An 18,905-nucleotide genomic window follows, 5' to 3' on the forward strand; every position below is an offset into this window, starting at 1 on the left:
TTATAGTACGCACCGTACGTAGTACGCGTAGTGCGCGTACTTCAAGCGTGCAGACCCTGAGTTGGGACACAGCTTGAGTGTCTCCCTGTAGAAAATGGAGGCTGAGCTCGTTCAGATCACTCAGCCTGCAGACAAATGGAGTGTTTGAGACGTGCAGATATACAGTCGGAGCTTTGTGTCGGCCCCTAAGGGCTCAAGGCCGACCTGTAGTCATGCTATCAAGTGCATGACGGCTCTCTGCAGACACTTTGATCCCTTATTCACATTTTCTATAAGTCTGCATAGAGACGATGTAGATTTGGATTTCTTCCCCTTAATAACAAACACCTCTATTGAGAAACTGCATTTGGGGTTTTTCCTTGTTTAACATTTAAATGTGTTTGATCTGAAACATTTAAGTGTGACAACATTAAAAAAATAGGAAACCAGGAAGGGGACAAACATTGTTTCACACCTCTGTGTGTTTTTGTTTCCTTTCCATCTTATGTCCTTATATGTTGTTTGTTTGAAACTTATGATTTGTACTTTAAAGTTTTTAGACTGAGCTCAAACACATAAACTACTAACTGTTCAGACATTAGAAATGAATTGTTCCTCTGAGTATTTTAAGCTGCTGTTGTGTTGCTTTAGTGTGCTGGTGTCACTGATGGCTGCTGCTGTGACAAAAAAGACACAAACAATTTGATTTAATCAAAAATCACTCTGGAAATGCTCAGAAAAAAGACAGTTCATGGTTTAAAGTAGATTTACTTTAATACTCCAACACTGTTATTAAGTTGTACAGCATGGCTATTCAACTACGAAGTTAGTTGGGCCAGATTTTCAATCCGAGGAATTTATCTGGGCCAGATATTTGTTTTGAAGCCAGTAAGCAGCAGATCATGATCAATTTCAAACCCACACAACTGTATTGAAAAACAAGTAATTTTTTTATTCCTATTCCCCAGTAAATCTGGTGACCTCACAAATGCACACCAAAAGGTCCATTTAAAAAAAAAGGGAGCTATAACTAAACTATTTTTTGCACATTTGAAATAATAATAATATTAACAAAAAAACATTTTGATAATTCCCTTTCAAATTAAAATAAATATTTCGCTGACCACTCACTTTTCCTGCCATGGATGGAGCCCCATCCGTCACAAGTATACAGACACGCTTCATATCCAGACCATTTTCCTCAAAAAGAGCTGAAATCTTCTCAAACATTATTTCGCCAGCTGTGTTTCCCTCTAACGGTAGCAAGCAATCAATTTCCCATCCAAAAAACGGACATATACGCAAAACTGTGCATTATCAGTTCTGTCTGTGATCTCCTGCTATAGACATTACATCAGTTTTCTTCAGGTCATCTAACAGCATTTCAAACTCGTCTGACGCCAGAACTTCAACTCTACGAATATTTGAACTGTCTGACAGGGGTACGTTTTTAATAGCAGATATCACACTTACTTTAATTTTTTCATCACTTTTCACCGCATCCACCACGGCCAGCATGCAGTATTTCGCTGTTTCAGAATCTGTGAAAGGCCTTTTCTTCTTCGCCAAGAAGCAAACACGAAGGGAAGCTGCTGCCGCTCTCTCTTGGGCTGTACAGGACCCTCACCATGGTAGTACAACTCCGGTTGTAAGATTATTAAACTCGGTAAAATGAATAAGTATTTGTCAGTCCAGGCAGGGTTAAACCGACAGTTTTCATTGTCAATTTTGCGCTTTAGGAGTGAGAAAGACATGCTGTTGTCGCATCATATATTACGATGATTGTTTAATATGTTTACATCACGGTGCATTGTGGGTTAAATATTGCTAGGCTACTAGGAGTGTTGCATTCACAGTCTACACTACGCTGTAGGAATTTTAAATTTTTTTAAAATTAATTAATGAATTAATTTTTTGCGTTTTCTCTGTGTTTCTGCCAGGACCACAGGCAGGGCCACTCGCAGGTTGCTTCTGGGCCGCATTTGGCCCGCGGGCCGCCATTTGAATAGGCTTGTTGTCCAGTCTGTGTATAACAGCACTGCCTGCATGAGGTCAAACTGGATCATTGAACATAATGTTTCTTCATGCGTGCCACTAGAAGAACAGTGCGCTGGTTTCAGTTATTGTGCAAATGTAAAGTCCAGATGAACAGAATCTACTTTTTTGGTATTGCATATAACAATTTTCATCCAGAAGACTTCATTAGACCTTCACACATGTCTGACCCTGATTTATTCCAAATTTTAGAAACTTCAGAGCGTTTCCAAAGTCTGCTTCCTGTTTAATGATTATTATTATTGTTATCACTATTATTTATTTATTTTATTTTGATGTGTCATAAACTTTTATTTTTAGTTGTTCAAAGTGTTTTTTCTTTGTCTCTGTGCTTTATTAAGTTATCAGGGATGTAAAATGCTGTAGAAATGAATGAAAAGCCCAAACATGGACTCACTTCAGTACTAAAAACACTATGTACAGGACTTTGTTTGGATTTTGCATAGATGAAAAAGATGCAAACTGCTGACCTGTTGAACTGGCGACCCAGCCTTTTGTCTGAGCTGGAGTCAGTCACACAAACAGACTGAACAGGGTGTGTTCTGTGCAGCACCTGCATGTAAAACAGAAGCAAAGCTGTTCCTGTGAAATGAAACTGAAAGCCTCTCTGAGCGTCTCCCTGTAAAAAATGGAGGCTGAGGTCAGTCAGAGCTCACAGACAGCCATGAATGAAGGTGTTCTCTAACTATTTTTACCATTTCTTCTTGGAGCAACTGTAACCCACATAATTTCCTTAGGGATTAATAAAGTATTCTGATTCTGATCGTTTCAGGATGACCTGCCATTATCCAATGACACATCTGCTTACCTGCATCTTTTGCTCGTTTCTCCTCCTCTTCTTTTCTCTTTTTTCTAAACTGAGCACCTGATGGCTTTGAACTTTTCTTGTCCATCTTACATTGGTTTTAATTTTGCACTCCAGTATGAACACAAATCCCTCAACTTGAGGATCACCACAACATGATCTAATAGACCTACACCTTAGTTCAAAGATTTGCTTTGTCTAAGGTTTATTTCTCGGATTTCACACAACCCAGGATTCAAATCATGAATAGATAATGGGCTCGTATTTACAACATTATAAATGAAATGTGCTCTATTTGGAAGCAGCTGCCCCCCTCCCCTTTTGACGGGTTGTGTGTGAGACTTTAAATCATCAAACTGTAAATTATAAATTTTAAATTGTTATTGATCCCTTTACCCCGAGTCCTAAAGTGTATATTTATTTTCCGACTCTTCTTATATTTATTGTTTGGTTTTTTTGCACTGATGTAACTGGAGCCTCTTCGTCTCATCTCTCTGTACTGTGTATAGCAGAGATGACAATAAAGTTTACTTTGACTTGACTGCCACCATGTGGCGCAGGAATACTGTATATTAAACAAGTGTTTAAGGTGGAGTGATTATTTCCAGTTTTCTTGGTGATAGGCTCAGCTTAAACAGTTTTCTGAGTGAGGTGTGTCCTATGAGCTGTTTTATACTGTTTATACCTGTACTTTTATACTTGTAAGTTTGCATTATTTGTCATTTCGAACATATTGTTACAGATTTCTGTCCAGAAGTCAGAGATAGGGTACAGCCTTTTTCCCACTTTTCTATCTGTAGTTTTGTTATTATTATATTATTTAAATGAACTTATAAAGTTTAGAGGTTATTTTTCTGGCACGTGTGGTTTTCATTATTTCAGCTAATCTAGAGGAAGGCAGTGGACTGTTATTATGTTGATCTTTGATCTAATTATAGACTTTAATTATTGTTGCTGGAGGAACTGTTCTTCCCCAAACTCACACTGTCCTCCTGGACCACAGGACATAAATTCATTAGTCTAGAAAAGATGATCTTGATTCCTATCTGTTCCCACCAGTGGCGATTTTAGCCCATTTTTTGGGGGTGCTGAAGCACTCTGCTCTGGCTCTAGCGCCGTTGCTGCCAGAGCGATAGTGGCTGAGACGCAGCGGAGCGGCTTAAAACAGGACCTATTAGCTGCATTTAACCTTCAGTTACTCTTTCTATAGTTAGGTAGGACTCAGACCATGTTTCTTTTTAGATGAAAAACATTACACCAGGTAACCTGCAGTGTTGGAAACATGTTTTCCCACCATGTTTGCTACCCTACAATCCGTCCTGCTCTGTAGTAAATTCAGCGACATTTGGCCGTCCTGTTGCTCCCATTGAAATGTATACAGCCTATTTAAAATCTGTCTGTAGCCTGCTGTTGTTACCGCTGTCCTGTTTTTGTTTTGTCCTGTTTGAAATGTAATGAGAGAAGTTGGTTATTTTGTCATATGTGCATGTGCCAAGATTAAACCCAGGAACAACATTCAGGTAAAAGTGTAAGATCAACTGATCTGTCAATAAAGGATAATGTTGGATCAGTGTTTCAATATTTATAGCTTACATGTGGTTTGGTTATTTGCCTTTTGGTTGAAAGTACACTGAGAGAGGACTTTTTGTTAGTGATCTTAATAGCATTTGTTTTTTCATATTAATGTAATTTTTTCATCTAATTGAATCTATTTGTGTATGATTGTCAGTCCAAAGAGGGAGAGAGGAAAGGAACCTGAGGAGGAAGTACAAGGTCAGGAAGAACCAGATAAGAAAACAGCCAGGTAATAGTGACAGGCACAACAGAAATCCACTCCACCTTGCCTGGATGGGCAGCTCTCTGAGTGCTCAGCGCCCCCAAAGCTCTGATCCTAGAATCGCCCCTGGTTCCCACTGAACCCACAGGCTTATTGTACATTTTGAATTCTGGGTTATGCAAAACTGGTCATCATCACCCTTTTCTTTACATGGTGATTTTTTTTTCTTTGCTTTCCACCACTGTCACACTGTCAGAGTTTTGCAATAGGAATGGTTTTATTTCCAAAGAAAAGAATGTCCACATTCTCACTGCTAACACAAATGCAAACACACCTGTTAAAATGAAGAAAAGGGATTGAAGCACAAATACAAACTGCAAGGTGGGACTAAGGTTTCAGCAGTTGTAATGAATAAGGTTTATTGACATTATTAACATATTAGGAGAAGATTTGATAAACTAAGAAAGAAAAATACCACTGTTGATCACAGGTGGATTTACTCTATTGTGTGTTTTGTCTGGGCTTTTTTTCGTGAATGAACTGAATGAATTATGGAGGTGAAGAGGAAGCTCTCTGTACAAAAAGAACAATGACAGTTTTTACAGGATGTTGTGTTTGTTCTAAACATTTCATTTTGCTGTTTCATTGTGAAATAATTTAACTTTCATAGCAGCAGTAAATAGACGTCATTCATGACACTGAGATCTGTGAGCTCAGCAGAGTAAACTCAGATTTTCAAATTAAAATATTCTTTTAAAAATGAGCAAAACAAAACAAAACAGAGAGACTTGCTCTCAGTCCAGGATGTCCTTTATTGCGTCCATCCTTCTCTTGTCCTCCTGTCTGACCTGCAGGTGAGAAACAGGTGTGAGGTGTCAGGTAGGTGATGAGTGAAGAACAGAACAGAATCCATTTGCTCTTCAAACTGCTGTCAGACATTATCTACTGCACTCTGATCACATCACTCAGACCAGCTGCTTTTACAAAGTCTCATTGATGGGTCTGTCTAGCAGACCACACCAGATACAGAGTAGGTGTCCGCCACTCCCCTGCACCTGTGTCAGTTTCCCAGGTAAGGGGGGCTGGGGCCCAGTTGGTCCCTGCTTCAGTTTCCGGGGCCGGCTGGTCCCTGCACCCGTATCAGCTCCTCGGGTGTGGACAGCAGCTGTCCAGTCGCTGCCAAAATCTGCACCGACCCCCGAGGTGAGGTCCGCCAGGACAACGCTAACCTCCGCACCTGTACCCACTCCTCAGGTGGGAGTGGACCAACTTCACAATCTGTTTTGCAGCCCATACCTCAGCCATTAGCCCCGCTACCTGTAGCAGTTCAGCCTGCTGTGCAGTCGCCCTCAGTTCAGCCCATTTACAACATGATCCAAAGATCCGTTGTATATGAGCAGGAATAGTTTAAAGTTATGGCTGAACTGTCCCAGGCATCTTCTGTTGCCCAACTACAAATGGGCAACGGAAAGCCACGTGACCGTGAGAGTTCCTTATATCACAGTGCAGTGGTAGATACAAAGCCCTGTACTGCCCTATATTGCACCTTAATTTGTTTTTATATAATTGCGTGGAATGAGTCTTGAGTTGAATTTTTTAATAGGCAAAAAATATTTAATATATTTAAATAAGTTAATAAGTAAATGTTAAAAATTTTCTTTTTTTCTTTTTTCGCTGATCCGAAAATTGATCCGATCCGTGACTTAAAACCGTGATCCGATCTGAACCGTGAGATGTTTGATCCGTTGCACCACTACACACAAGTGTAATGTTTTTGACTCATCTAGCTGATTTTTGTCCACATTCAATCATGCCTCACCTCACAAAGGCCTATTCTGTGTTTTTGAGTTAATACACAAGTTCCTTAAGATTTAACTCGATATCACTGCAAAGTGTGTAATAGACAGTCCACCAGCATTCAGAAGTTGCAGGAAGCTGCAGTGACAGTAGAGAGATTTTCCTGTGTCCTGGGCCCCTTGGCTCATGCTGGACTGCCAGTTGCCTCTGTTTCTCTGGCACCCCTGCTCTTTTGCTGGGGTAGTTCCATCCATTGAGTGTGTTTTGTTACAGATGTAGCACTTGGAGAACCAGCATCTCTGTTGGCTTCATCCCCTCTTTTTATGCTTTCTTTTTGTCTCACTTCTTTTTTAAATTTTCCTCCTGATTTTTGCAGGCCTGGTATTCATCCACATAGATGATAATATGATGAGTAATAAAATAAACTAAATAAAACAAAAAGAGACTGCTCCTTCTGGGAAACAAAATGTGTCAGCAGAATTCACACCATCTTCTTTCTGCCAGTTCTTTTACTTCCTCTAAAAGAACAAAACCTGTTTTGCCATTTCATTTCCTCTATGATTGTTTGTGTTTAAAAAAAATTGAGGGTGAGATACAAGATACTGGCCATTTCCCAAAAAACTTACTTGTGTGTACTTGCATCACCGTGGACTTGGATTACGTCATCAGTCTCAAACCAAAAACTGTTCCAATGCAAAGTATGCATCAAGCCAAGTATTCTCAAAATTCCCAGATGTTTTCTTGATCATTCATTCATTCTTTCAAGCATGCATCAAATGATCCTCAGCACTGTGTTATTGCCCTTCCATATGGGCTCAAATTGTGGTCATGAACATTTTGTACTTGTAGTCAGTTTTGTGCCTGTAAATCAGGATTTATATGCGTAAAAAGAATTTGTGTGTGGACTTAGCCAAAAAATACGTGTGAAACTCTGCACTCAAGCTTCAAGTTACAAGTACGAATTTTGACCCTATTTTTCTTCCTTTCATCTGATTGGCCAATCTCATGTCAATCACAAATTTAACTATCCAATCAGAGAACAGATGGGTTTGGCTATTGGCGGGGTGCTTTATGGAGCTTCAGGCCACGGGCAGCGTGGACAACTGAAGAACAAAGTAATGTAGGATTGTCAAATTCATCCCACAGGTGCAGCTACTAAAAAGATTTTTAATCTTGGTGACCTTGACCTCTCAAGGTGAAAATGATCTAAGATTTTCAAAATTGTGCCACAGGTGTATCTGGTGTATCTGGTGACTGGGGGAAACCACTGGCAGCCCCCAGTGTGTATGTTTTTTTTTATTCTAAAATGAATAGACATAACTGAAAATGATTAGACTATTTAGCTATGACATCCTATTTTATCTACATGCTGACATGCCACACTTTCACTTTTTAATGGACACATTTAATAAATATTGGGGCCACCTTATTTATTAGACAATATACTGTATGGCCTGGAAGAGTTTATAAAAAAATATTCATGAAATGCTTGGATCCAGCTAACGTCCTGGTTTTGGATCATAGTTTAGCACAGTTCAGATGCTAGTATGTCAACGGTTATTGCTTTTGACAAAATTAGCATAATAACCAAAAACCAGACTAAATCGACAAGCTTGTTTTGCGTCAGTCATTACTTTGTAAAAATGCTGCTTTATTCAGCGTCCTTTCTAAACCATGGCAAAATGTAGTTATCTACTAATAAATGGGTTGAACGTCACCTTAACCAAGGGAGAAAGAGATACAGAGACATGTCTATATGGGTTAGAGAAGATGTTATGTTTAGGTGTTTTACTTTTTTTTCCTTCTACATGCATTACGACCATGTGTTGAGGTCATAGTTGAACACCTCTTCATTCTCTGACAGTATTCTGCTTCTTTGCAATGACCAGTGTTCTGTTGAATTTAATTTTGGGAATGTGCATTTTTCAGGCCACAGATGAAGGAGTTATCCAACAATCTATTGAGGAAACAACCATGGGTATCTACATCATAAAGTCAAGAGATGCCAGTGACAGCCCTGAGGACATCGGGATAGTCCTTGAAGGCCAGAGAGTCTTGCAGGATTTAGATAACTGTGCCCTAGCAGCTGCTATGCTATTTGGATTAATGCACACTTTGAACCTGACCTACCCATCAGAACTGAAGTATACCTTCGAGATATTACAGAAAGTGGTTATGGAGCTCGAAGGGAACAGCCTTTCAAAGAAGGTTCTCAAGAACAGACTGTACGAGTGAGCAGTTATGACATGGAAACAATATGTCTGCCTCTCTGAATATGTTGCATTGTTTCTATTACAGTATATAGTGAAACTGATTTTTCTCACAATTTTATAGGTTTTTACTGGTAGGAGCAACTTTCACTTTTAACTTTGGGGCCATCATTACTATAGCATTTAATGTTCATTTCAAAGCTTTGGCTCTTTTGAGGAATAGTTTGTACTGTAGTGTTTTTTTCTTGTATTTGTTTGTTTGTTTTTCTCGTCACATTGAGGCTGAGTGTGCCACACTTTCTGCTTCTGCACAAACATTTTCAATCAAGGTGTATTGCCACTGACATTGCATGTAATTGCCAACTCAGTCCCATTCAATTGTAAAATGGTCGTTGCATCATTGCCGTCACAAAAGTCATTTTGAAGCTGGTAACTGCTCTCAGGTCAAAAGGCTGAAGTAATTGAAGCAGCTGTTTAGAAGGCAGACAGTTTTTAAGTTCATTGGACATGGTTACAGTAATTTTGGTTACGTTGTGATGTCCAGCCACTGTTTTGTTTGTTAGTATAAGTTATTGTGATGTTTTAGTTATAGCAGCAAGTCAAAACCAATCACATGTTAGGGCTCTTGGTTTTGTGCTTGTGGGTGAAAATGTTATTTTCAAGCTTTTCTTCGTCACATTTTAATATTTGCATTCCTGTTGCCATAGTGCCTGAAGGCTCTTACAATTTAAAAAGAAAAAGAAAAGATTTTACCGGAGGAATTCTCACCTTTTACCTTTGGGCCAGTATTCGTAGAACATTCAGTGTTAACCTGTTCATAGGCCCTAGAATGTTGAATTCAGGATCCAGCAGATGTTTGTGAGGTACATTTTGGAAGAGCTGGATAAACATCGTCTAACTTTTCTTTGCTCTCCAGTATCATTGCAGGAAAATGCAGGTTTTATTAAAACTGACAATTTAACACTCAATCCCAAAAACAGACTTGACATGTTTCCATGAAGACTGCTTCATAAATCAACAGCTCTGAAAATCCATTAAAAAGCAATAATGTAGAACATGATCGCTCTCACTCTGTGTCTCTAAAAAACCCAGCAAACTGGTGATCACTTCAACAAAATGGGCATAGTTTATGGCTTTATCAGCTGCAACACCATGTGGCACCTGGATCCCCACCCTGCAGGCCCTATAGGTGTCTGACCTCCAAGCCTTGTTGCATATGTCCCTCTGAGGTGCTTGTGCAGTAGCAGTAGCTGTACTAGTAGAACAAGAAGTAGTGGCAGTAAGAGTATTAGTATTGTGCAACAACCAGGCTTCAAGAGCAGTCACTCTTCTGGCTTACAAATGGTGAAAACATGTCATGTGCACATGCCACACTCTTAACTGTAAATCAGAAATTTTGAGAGGCGAATTGGAAAAGCAGTTTTAAATTCTGGTTTGGCATAGCCACAGACTTTAGTAATCCCACACTGGGGAAATTCACATGTTACAGCAGCACAAGGGTCAGCAAGAAAAGGTGAAACAGAGATATATTAGAAAAATACACAAATAAATAAGTAGTGGAAAAATTTAAAACAAGGAAAAACCTACGCAAGAGTAATTACTACTGATCTGCAAACTGCTAACTGGTTGTTAGAGACAGCAAATACACTCAGAGAATATCAGCATGTCAGTATAAAGCTGACTGTAGTTCCTGGTCAGGCTGGCTGCACTTCAGTTAACTTCAGTTTTTTTTTATAATTTAAAATTTCATATCAGGTTTAAGTTTCAAGTTTTATTGTCATGTACAGATAAAAAGCGTAGTCACATTTACCCATTATGAAATTCTTTGGCTCGTGCTCCTAATAAATGTGTTTATTTATTAGATCTACTGATACAGCCAAAACATATAGTCACGTCTGATGAGGCAGACGGCATGGCGTGAGGAGATTCTGGACCCAAATGCAGGCACAGCAGCAAGGGCAGATGAATAACAAATGGGAAGCCTTTATTTTGAAGGCTTAACAAAACATAAATAGAAGGCAAGGAACAGGAAGGAACTAACAAAACATAAACTGGGAAAGCTAAACTAAAGAACATGAGGAATATGTAAAACAAATTCAAATTGAAATTCAGATTTTATTTGTCACATACACAGTCATACACAGTACGATATGCAGTGAAATGCTTACACGACTGCTCGTGACCTAAAGAAAAAAAAGGCTATGAATAAGATAGGAAATAAATATGAAAATTTAAAAGGGTCAAGATAAAAAATATGAATTAAAGTTGAAAATAAAATAACTGTACAACAAAATACACAATATAGAAATATATAAGAATGTATGAAGAAATATAAATATATATGTACAATAACAGCAGCTGTACAGTATTAAGTGGAAATGAAGAAATATAATGTCCAGTGTTGTGGGGTCATTACACACAGGCTAGAAGTGCAAGTCACTCTTTACTGACACATTGTAAATACGTTTAATGCTGGATGGTTGAAGTTTTTGTACAATGGTTTAGCCACAAGCATAATTTCCACTTCTGGATAAAGATCACTCGATCTTCATGCTTCTTAACAAATTAAGAGTGTAATGTCTTTATTAAGTTGTTATTTATTAATGCATACATAATAATGTGCTCAGTGACATAAAGGTCCCCTTTCCAGAGTTTGTGTGCTGCGTAGCTTTTTTCTCTTTGTTTTAGTTGTTTTGTTTTTCCATCTTCTATTCACAACCCAGTGTTTAAAATGTTTAAAAGGTTAAATAATATGCTTATTTAATAATGTTCTACAAAGAGGTCAATGTGTTTGGGATCTTATTAGATCTCTCAGAAAAGCTGTCAGAGCAAAACTTTTTTTCTTTCATAATAACATCTTAATGTTAAACCGCTGAGTCCATCTAAAACATGTTTGTGCATCAGGACCAACCTGATACATAGAGTTCTGCTGGAGGATGTTGCTTAGTGGCAAAACATTGGTCTGATTGAGCTTTTTGGTTGTTCAGAACTCACTCAGCCTTTGGAGTTAGTTTTTAGGACATCCTGATAATAATGAACTACATTAGTCCAGCCTAGAAGCAATAATAATATTACTTTAAGATAATAATAACAATAATATTTCAGGTGAATACCTCATGAAGTTCCTCAACAGAGTGCCAAGAGTGTGCAAAGCAGTAATCAAAGCAAAGGTCGACTATTTTAAAAAATATAACATAAACATAACCAAACATATTTATTTATAGTTATTTCATTCTTTTTTCTTTACTACAAAATTACACATGTGTTCATTTAGAGTTTTGGTGCCTTCAGTGACAATCTACAAAATAAAGAAGAACCATAAAATGAAAAGCTGTGTCCAAACTGTGTGTATTATGTAGAAACGTCTCCACTAGTTTCACATAAGCATGATCTCACAAAATAATTTTTAATCCAGCAGACCTAACGTTATTTTGTCCCTCCAAAGCGTAAAACACAACAAAATCATCCTGATTCCTGACAGGATTGTGGCATAATATTACACAGAATCTGACACCTCAGCTCTATAGAAGATGGATGGACTAAGCAAATTTAGTCCATCCATCTTCCTCTGCTTATCCAGGGACTGTCACTAACCAAATTTTTAAGCAGGAGAAAAAATAGCACTTTTAAGGACATGAAAAGCTTTATCGACAAAAACAAGGCACCCTGCCCCTGTAATCTTTTATTTACAATATTGTATTTGGTTAAAATGTTCTGATGGTTCAAATATTTTCTTTTCTTTAGTTGTTGCAAAATAATGTGTGTGCCAGTCTCCAATGAGACATTTACAAGTGTGTAACAATATACTATGTTTATATATTTGCAGGTAAAGAGATAAAAACAGTAAATAGTTTGACCTTGGTCTAAAGATAAGTCCACACGGTTGCAGGGAATGTGTGAAAGTTGGCTGTTAATTCCCATTATGTGTGGTTACTGTATATTACTGGTAGTGATGTAGATTAGCCATGATGCTACCAATTAGCAGCTGGAGCTAATTTGCCCGTTCGTGTGGAAACCTCGTGGCGCTGTGGTGGATCTCCACCTGTACTGGGCTGTAATCACAGTGGATTCAGACCTGGGAATCACATCTTCTGTTTATGTTTATTTCATCTATGCTACTGTAAGAAGTATCGGTGTTTTGAGTTTGAAACAAGCCGGGCCACTCACCATAATGCAGTGCGCCTAAGAAACTGTGTACAAGTGTATAAAAGTGTTTTTATATATTGCAGAAGATACAGTAAAGGCAGACTCACAAAGCTGCCTAATTCTTTTTAATCAAAGTGTGTAACATATGACATTTTAAAGAATTCTTCATGTGGACATTATCCATGTTTTATTTGTGTAACACAAAGTCACTCATAATGTGACCTCTGTGTTAAATGTAGCAGTGTAGTTTTCATCTCAGAAATCTCCACAATTAAAGAAGAATAACAGCCGTGTTGCATTATTCTTTTAATCCTGATCTTGCTGAGCGACTGTGTTAAAACTTCTTTAAAGAACTGAATTGTTGTCTTATTAATTGCGTTCATTTGATTGATATTTCAGCTTCATTAAAATTTCTCTCTTGGCAGAGGTGGAAACGTCTTTTTTCCCTCTCTGTCTATGTTTCCCTGCTTGGCTTGTACTGTACGTATAATTATGTACACATGTTGTGCAACTGGAACCAGATGATGTTTGAAGATTTGTAATTATCTCGCTGATATTTTCCAGAATTGAATGATTGTACATTATATATCTTTAGATTCTTAAAATAACAAGACTTGGGTGCACAGGTATACATTTATTTGAGATTTTCTCTAATCCACAAGGCACAAAAATTCTTCAGGCTTAAATATCTACATAGACTCACTTAAATCTTTTAAGAAGTGGTGCTAAAGCTTCTACAGAGCCAAGATCTGCTAAAACAGTTGTGTGTCAGTACAGGTTAATCTGATGTGTCACCAAGACTGAAGCTGCCACATTCAAATGAACATTGACTCTACATCTACATCATCAGTGTGCGTGTCATTCATAGAAGCTGCTGGGAGAGTTCAAGTAACATAATAATGAGTATACACACTTTGTACGTCAAAATGTTTTAGAAATGTTAAAGAAAACAGTATAAATGTATAAAGGACTTAAAGAAATTAAAGGAGCAAATTTTAAAATATTTGAGGAAGGATAAAAAGTAAAGACTGTTATTCATGAAACTATATTTTCATCCAACTCTTGGTAAATAAGTGGTTTAAAGAAAACTGGGCTGTGATCTTTTTCCCGTCAGCTAAGAGAAAAAGACCAAAGAGATCAGCGGGGACACAAAAAGCAGGAGGTGGGCTGTTGTACTGCTGGCTCTGTTGCAGAGGTCACCCTGGCAGCAGCTGATTTCTCCTCCAATGACTGCTGAGAGCTGTTCAGTTGCTGAATTTGAACAAATCGTCTTGGAGGCACAGCCCTTTACTTTAGTAGTTGTCACTCCTGCTTTCACTGAGAAAACAGAAATTATTCAACTACAAGTTTGAAAAAAAGAATCACTGAATGTTCCTCTAAGCAGAAAAGAAGAAACATGCAGAAACGTAATGCTGTAGGCCCATTACCTGCTGCTGAGATGCAGTAGTCCTCAGTTCCATTGCAGCTGAGAGTTTTGGTGCAGTCCTTTTCATCACACTGGAAGCACTTTTTCCCATTTGGAGAGGAGATGCTCCAATCTATGAAGCACAAAAATATATGTCATATTTCTTTCATTGATTATTTCGTCAAGTGCCAAAAAACTTCAGATATGCAAATACTGGATTCTTTCTCATCAAGTGAACTTGGTGAGTGAAAAAATAAATAGTCTTAAACCTCATTTTGTAACTTTTTTCACATAATTAATAAAATCTAGTTATTTATCACAACAGGAAATACTATTCCACAATACCAAGAAACATGGTGTGAATTACCAGGGACATCTTGAGAGTTGCAAAGATCAGAGGTGCAACACATGGTGTTAATTACAGCTTGGGAAAATCCGAGATTGAGTGAGCCATTGAAGCACTGATCAGGTGTAAAACAGGTTCTCCACATAAGTTTATTTTCCAAAACACCTGAAACCAAAGAGGAACCACTGTCAGCTCAGTAAGGTCAAAAAAGAATAGAAGAAGAACTATCAAATAAAATCTTACCAGTTTTTGAATTCATTCTGGCTGAACCACAGCGAGTATGGGACGAAGGACAATCTCTTGTCCCAATGCAGCCTCCAGATGTTCCAGGTATGCAATCATAGCATTTCAATGGGCAGGCTGATAAACCACAAAATATTTTATAAAAAGAGAGTTAAATCATGTTTTCTTGCATTAACTGTGTGGATAAATTATGAAACACTGACTAAAATAGATTCAAACAAAGAACAAAAAAAATCCTTTACAGGAAGTAGACACATTGCTGGGTTGTACATGTTGTAAAAGCAATTTAAAAAAGTTTCATTGAATATTAGAGTACACACTTCCTTTAAAAGAACAGATAACTGAACAAAAACTTGCCTTTAGGGAGCAGCACAATCCCAAGGATCAGCACAAGGATCTGCATCGTGAGATGATCAGACAGAAGTGAAGTTTAGTTTAGTTTCTGTTCAGGTTATAAGTAATTCTTATTGGGGGAGTGGTCTCCTCTCTCTGACCACTCCTTAACTCTTCCTTTGACAGTGAAGGAGCCTGACTATCACAAATGTTTATTTGCACAGCAAATATTAGCCTTTCTTCAATTTGTAAATTAACAATCATACTGGCAAACACGTTATTTGAAAAGATCTTTGAACTTTTAGATGCTTCTGAGATCCTATGAAAGCTCGTAAATAATCAGTTCAAAGAAAAGGCTAGTTCAACATTAACACCTTGAATAATTTGAAAATGATTTGGTTCAATCGGTGACTAGCTTTGGGAAAAGCCACTAATGAAATGTAATCAGTTAAAATCCAGGTACAAAACTCTTGTGCAAAAATACTGTACAAATATTACTAGTTTACTAGTGGACTAGTTGCATTAAAGGTCGCACTTCCTGCTGTCGCTGCTGTATAAAAGTAAATGGGAGGAGAGAGACCCCACCCTCTACACTGAAAATGTTGCACTTGTTCCACAGTGTTACGACCGGGCTCAAAAGCCACAAAATAAACATGGAAACTAACACTGGAATTTGACAGGGAAGAGGGTGCAACACACGGGGATTAGCGATGGTTTATGTGGGAGCTCAATGTTTAAAGACGTTCATGATGTCTTTGTAAGCAAACCTATTTAAAAGGTAAACATGAAAGAACGTCTTTCTACATTCATGTTGGTGGTCCTGTTTTTTTTAATTCATGGATTTTTAATGGTAGCAAATGAATAAAATGGCCTAATCAGTTATTCTAAATGTGAATAGAAGTTTATAATGTTTACCAGTTTTTCTCAGTGAGAATAGTGTGTGACAGCTGACAGCGGCATGGTCAGTATTCGGCTGGAGCTTTGAAACCATGGTGGAGGATGCAGGGTTTCCTCTATAGCCCGGGAGCAGAGAGAACAGTGGGTATGTTCCTGACCCAACATGCAAAAATAATTGCATGTTATTATTATTATGTTATACTTATTATTATTGCATGCAATAATAATAAGTTTCTGAGAAAAAAACACGTGTTATAGAATAAGAAAAGGTGTGGCCTGCACCTCAGACGTGCTGCTTTGTTTACAGCAGTGGTCTTCAAACTTTTCACAATAAGTACCACCTTATAAAATATATGGCTCTTAAAGTACCACCTTATGACCGACATTATAGTAGTATTTAACACCATATACAGTTTACATGAGAAGTTTTTATTTCTTATACTAATTATATTTAATTTAACTGTCATAAACAGGATGTGACAAGTGATAATAATAACAACTGTACTGCATTAAAACATTCACAGCAGGTTGGATATCCAGTCATTAAGTGATGAACCCTCCGTCCAGGTCCAAACTACTCTGTGTTTATCAAGGCTGTTGTGTTTTTAACATGTTTAAATTCTTTGTATCTTGCTCTTTTTAATCTGAACAGGCCCCTAAAACGAGGCAGTGATCACTGTCAGACTCTCTTGGTCTTTGTTTCCATCGTTCGTTTTGAAGCTCAGTTTTTAAAACCTCATGATGTAACTACAGCCAACACATACAGCAGTAAATTAAAGACTAGACTCGTCGTATTGTGGATGGATTATCTCAGTTGTTCTCGTGACTGAAGTTTGGTCCATTTACAGCACCTGCCATGTGATTGCATTTGTCCCTGACCATCGGGAACCCTCATGTTAACTTGCAAAGGAAGATGTTTGGAGGGGGTGAGTGCAGGTCTGTGTCAGTGTACATGCGTATGTTTGTGTGAGTGTGTGTGTGTGTGTGTGTGTGTGTGTGTGTGTGTGTGTGTGTGTGTGTGTGTTCTGTGCACAATCACGAGACAGTGTCCCTTCACCCAGTTAAGCAAAAGTCAACAATCTTTGATCAACGCGGCCTTGAATGAGGGGAAAGAGAGTCACAACAAACAGGCCTGACAGTGTGAAGCCTCCACCTACATCACTGAACTGCTCCACCCTGTTCGACTTCTGTACTCTTCACTTCCTTCTTTAAACAGCTTGGTTCATGTGTGTCCAGGGTGTTCAGCAGCTTCCTGTAAACCACATGACTGTAATCAGAGTACAGGAGAGTGACTGAGTTCACTTCCTCTTTGTGATGGAGGTGATTTTCTTCTTTATATTGTGTCAGATAAAGTCTGACAGCTTTTCTTGAATTCATTTCATATGATGTGTTTTCACAGATGAAACCAGACAACAGTAAATCAGATGTTTACACTACCTTCACATGACCTTCGTCTGTAACCAGTAACCCCTTCCTGTTATTCCCAAAGGATCTCTGAAACTCTCAGATACTTTGAATCCATCTCCCAGTTTTCAGGTCAAAGCAGCTTTGAGCAGCAATCAGCAGGATTTCTCTGCTCTTGGCTCTTGAGAGGCTGTCACACTTTCTCCTTCTCCGTTATCTTTTCTGCTTGGCTTCTCTTTGTATAGTCTCACTTGTTCTCTAACGCTAAGAGAGTCTCCTAGACGTGTTCTCTAAAAACCTGAAGAAGAATTATAGATTTGATCAACTGGTCCCTTAATGAAACTGACACCCTCCTGTTCTTGGGAGATCCCGTCCTTGTCCTGCAGAGACGTTTGCTGCCGGATACTCGTCGGTCACATCGCGTGTCTGGCAACAATCTTGATGGAGGACATTGAATGACATCTACCAATTCAGAACCATGATAACAGAGTTCTGGATGATTCGACCTGGCTTATTGAAGAACAAAAGTGGCTACAGCTGTTCAAAATCCCACAAGTCTGGCCGACACGATAGACGATGGGCAGGGCTGTGAGCACTCAGACTGTGTTTATTGAACGCAATATGGATAAGATGTTGGAGAAGAACAATGGGAATTGAGAGACCTGGTGACCAGTGACAGACATTAGACCAACTGTAAAATTGGAAGCAGTTTGTTTGCACTAACCAGAACAGCTACCATCTTCATCTCATGTGGCCCCCCTGGCGCCAGCTGGAAGCTCCAGGCAAAAGCTGATGGGAATAACAAATCCCCCCTTGGATAATAAGACTGTTTGTTGTGACTTTCTTTCCCCTCATTCAAAGGCCACCATCAGGAGCTCACAGTCAGCCATGAGTGACGGTGTCCTCATGGTTCAGCTGTGTTCACAGTAACAGTCCATGAATCCTCTGATGATCACACTTAACCTGTCAGCCCGTCACAAATAATCTAGTTATTGTTATTCTGTGTGACTGATAACACAGATTTAATTTACAGCTCTGTACACAATAAATAAACAGATAAACTGCAACCAGCATCTGTCTCTGCAACCTCTGCTGTGCTTTACTAAACACACTGTGGACAGGAACTTGGTGTTTTCATAGATGAAAATGATGCAAACTACTGACCTGTCAAACCAGCTGGAGTCTGAGCTGGACTCAGTCACACAAACAGGTTGAACAGGATGTGCTCTGTGTCTGTGGGACAGTCCACAGTGGGTTTAGAGTGTGGATCTGTGACCTGCGTGAGAATCAGCTTCCTGTCTTGAAGAAACACACAGACAGGAAGCAGAAGTTATATCAGCAGCAGAAACAAGTGTGAACATTGCACAGATTATTGTAACTGGTTATTATCAGGATGTCCTAAAAACTGCCTGAAAAACCTTCAGCTGATGCAAAATGCTGCAGTCGAGTCCTGACAGGGACTAGAACGACAGAGCAGCTTTCTCCTATACTGGCTTCTCCTCATTGGC

At 38.7% G+C, this 18,905-nt stretch overlaps 2 protein-coding genes across 2 annotated transcripts in view; both read right to left on the minus strand.

Annotated features, from left to right (window-relative positions):
• Window positions 1–18,905, minus strand: part of LOC147333941 (cell adhesion molecule CEACAM5-like) — a 129,454-nt gene that overhangs the window by 52,909 nt on the left and 57,640 nt on the right. The gene's annotated exons all lie outside the window — the stretch shown is intronic.
• On the minus strand, window positions 13,401–14,779 carry LOC147333942 (uncharacterized). The gene is made up of 4 exons (XM_086287733.1): window positions 14,764–14,779; window positions 14,542–14,685; window positions 14,197–14,307; window positions 13,401–14,086 (listed from the first exon to the last, which is right to left on the minus strand). The coding sequence occupies exons 1-4, from the start codon at window positions 14,777–14,779 to the stop codon at window positions 13,884–13,886; spliced, it is 474 nt and encodes a 157-aa protein (XP_086143859.1). The 3' UTR covers window positions 13,401–13,883.

The sequence above is a fragment of the Aulonocara sp. 'chitande type north' Nkhata Bay genome, linkage group LG3 (assembly GCF_057382095.1).
Source record: "Aulonocara sp. 'chitande type north' Nkhata Bay isolate Kocher_YH1m ecotype deep benthic linkage group LG3, A_spYH_male_GT1.1, whole genome shotgun sequence".
NCBI lineage: Eukaryota > Metazoa > Chordata > Actinopteri > Cichliformes > Cichlidae > Aulonocara > Aulonocara sp. 'chitande type north' Nkhata Bay.

What these genes read in the sequence shown, in the direction of transcription:
- LOC147333942 (XM_086287733.1), bottom strand. An exon ending in CAACTCTCAAGATGTCCCTG is followed by an intron (nt 14,308 to 14,541) that starts GTAATTCACACC and finishes TGTGCTTCATAG; the next exon opens with ATTGGAGCATCTCCTCTCCA. An exon ending in CTACTGCATCTCAGCAGCAG is followed by an intron (nt 14,087 to 14,196) that starts GTAATGGGCCTA and finishes CTGTTTTCTCAG; the next exon opens with TGAAAGCAGGAGTGACAACT.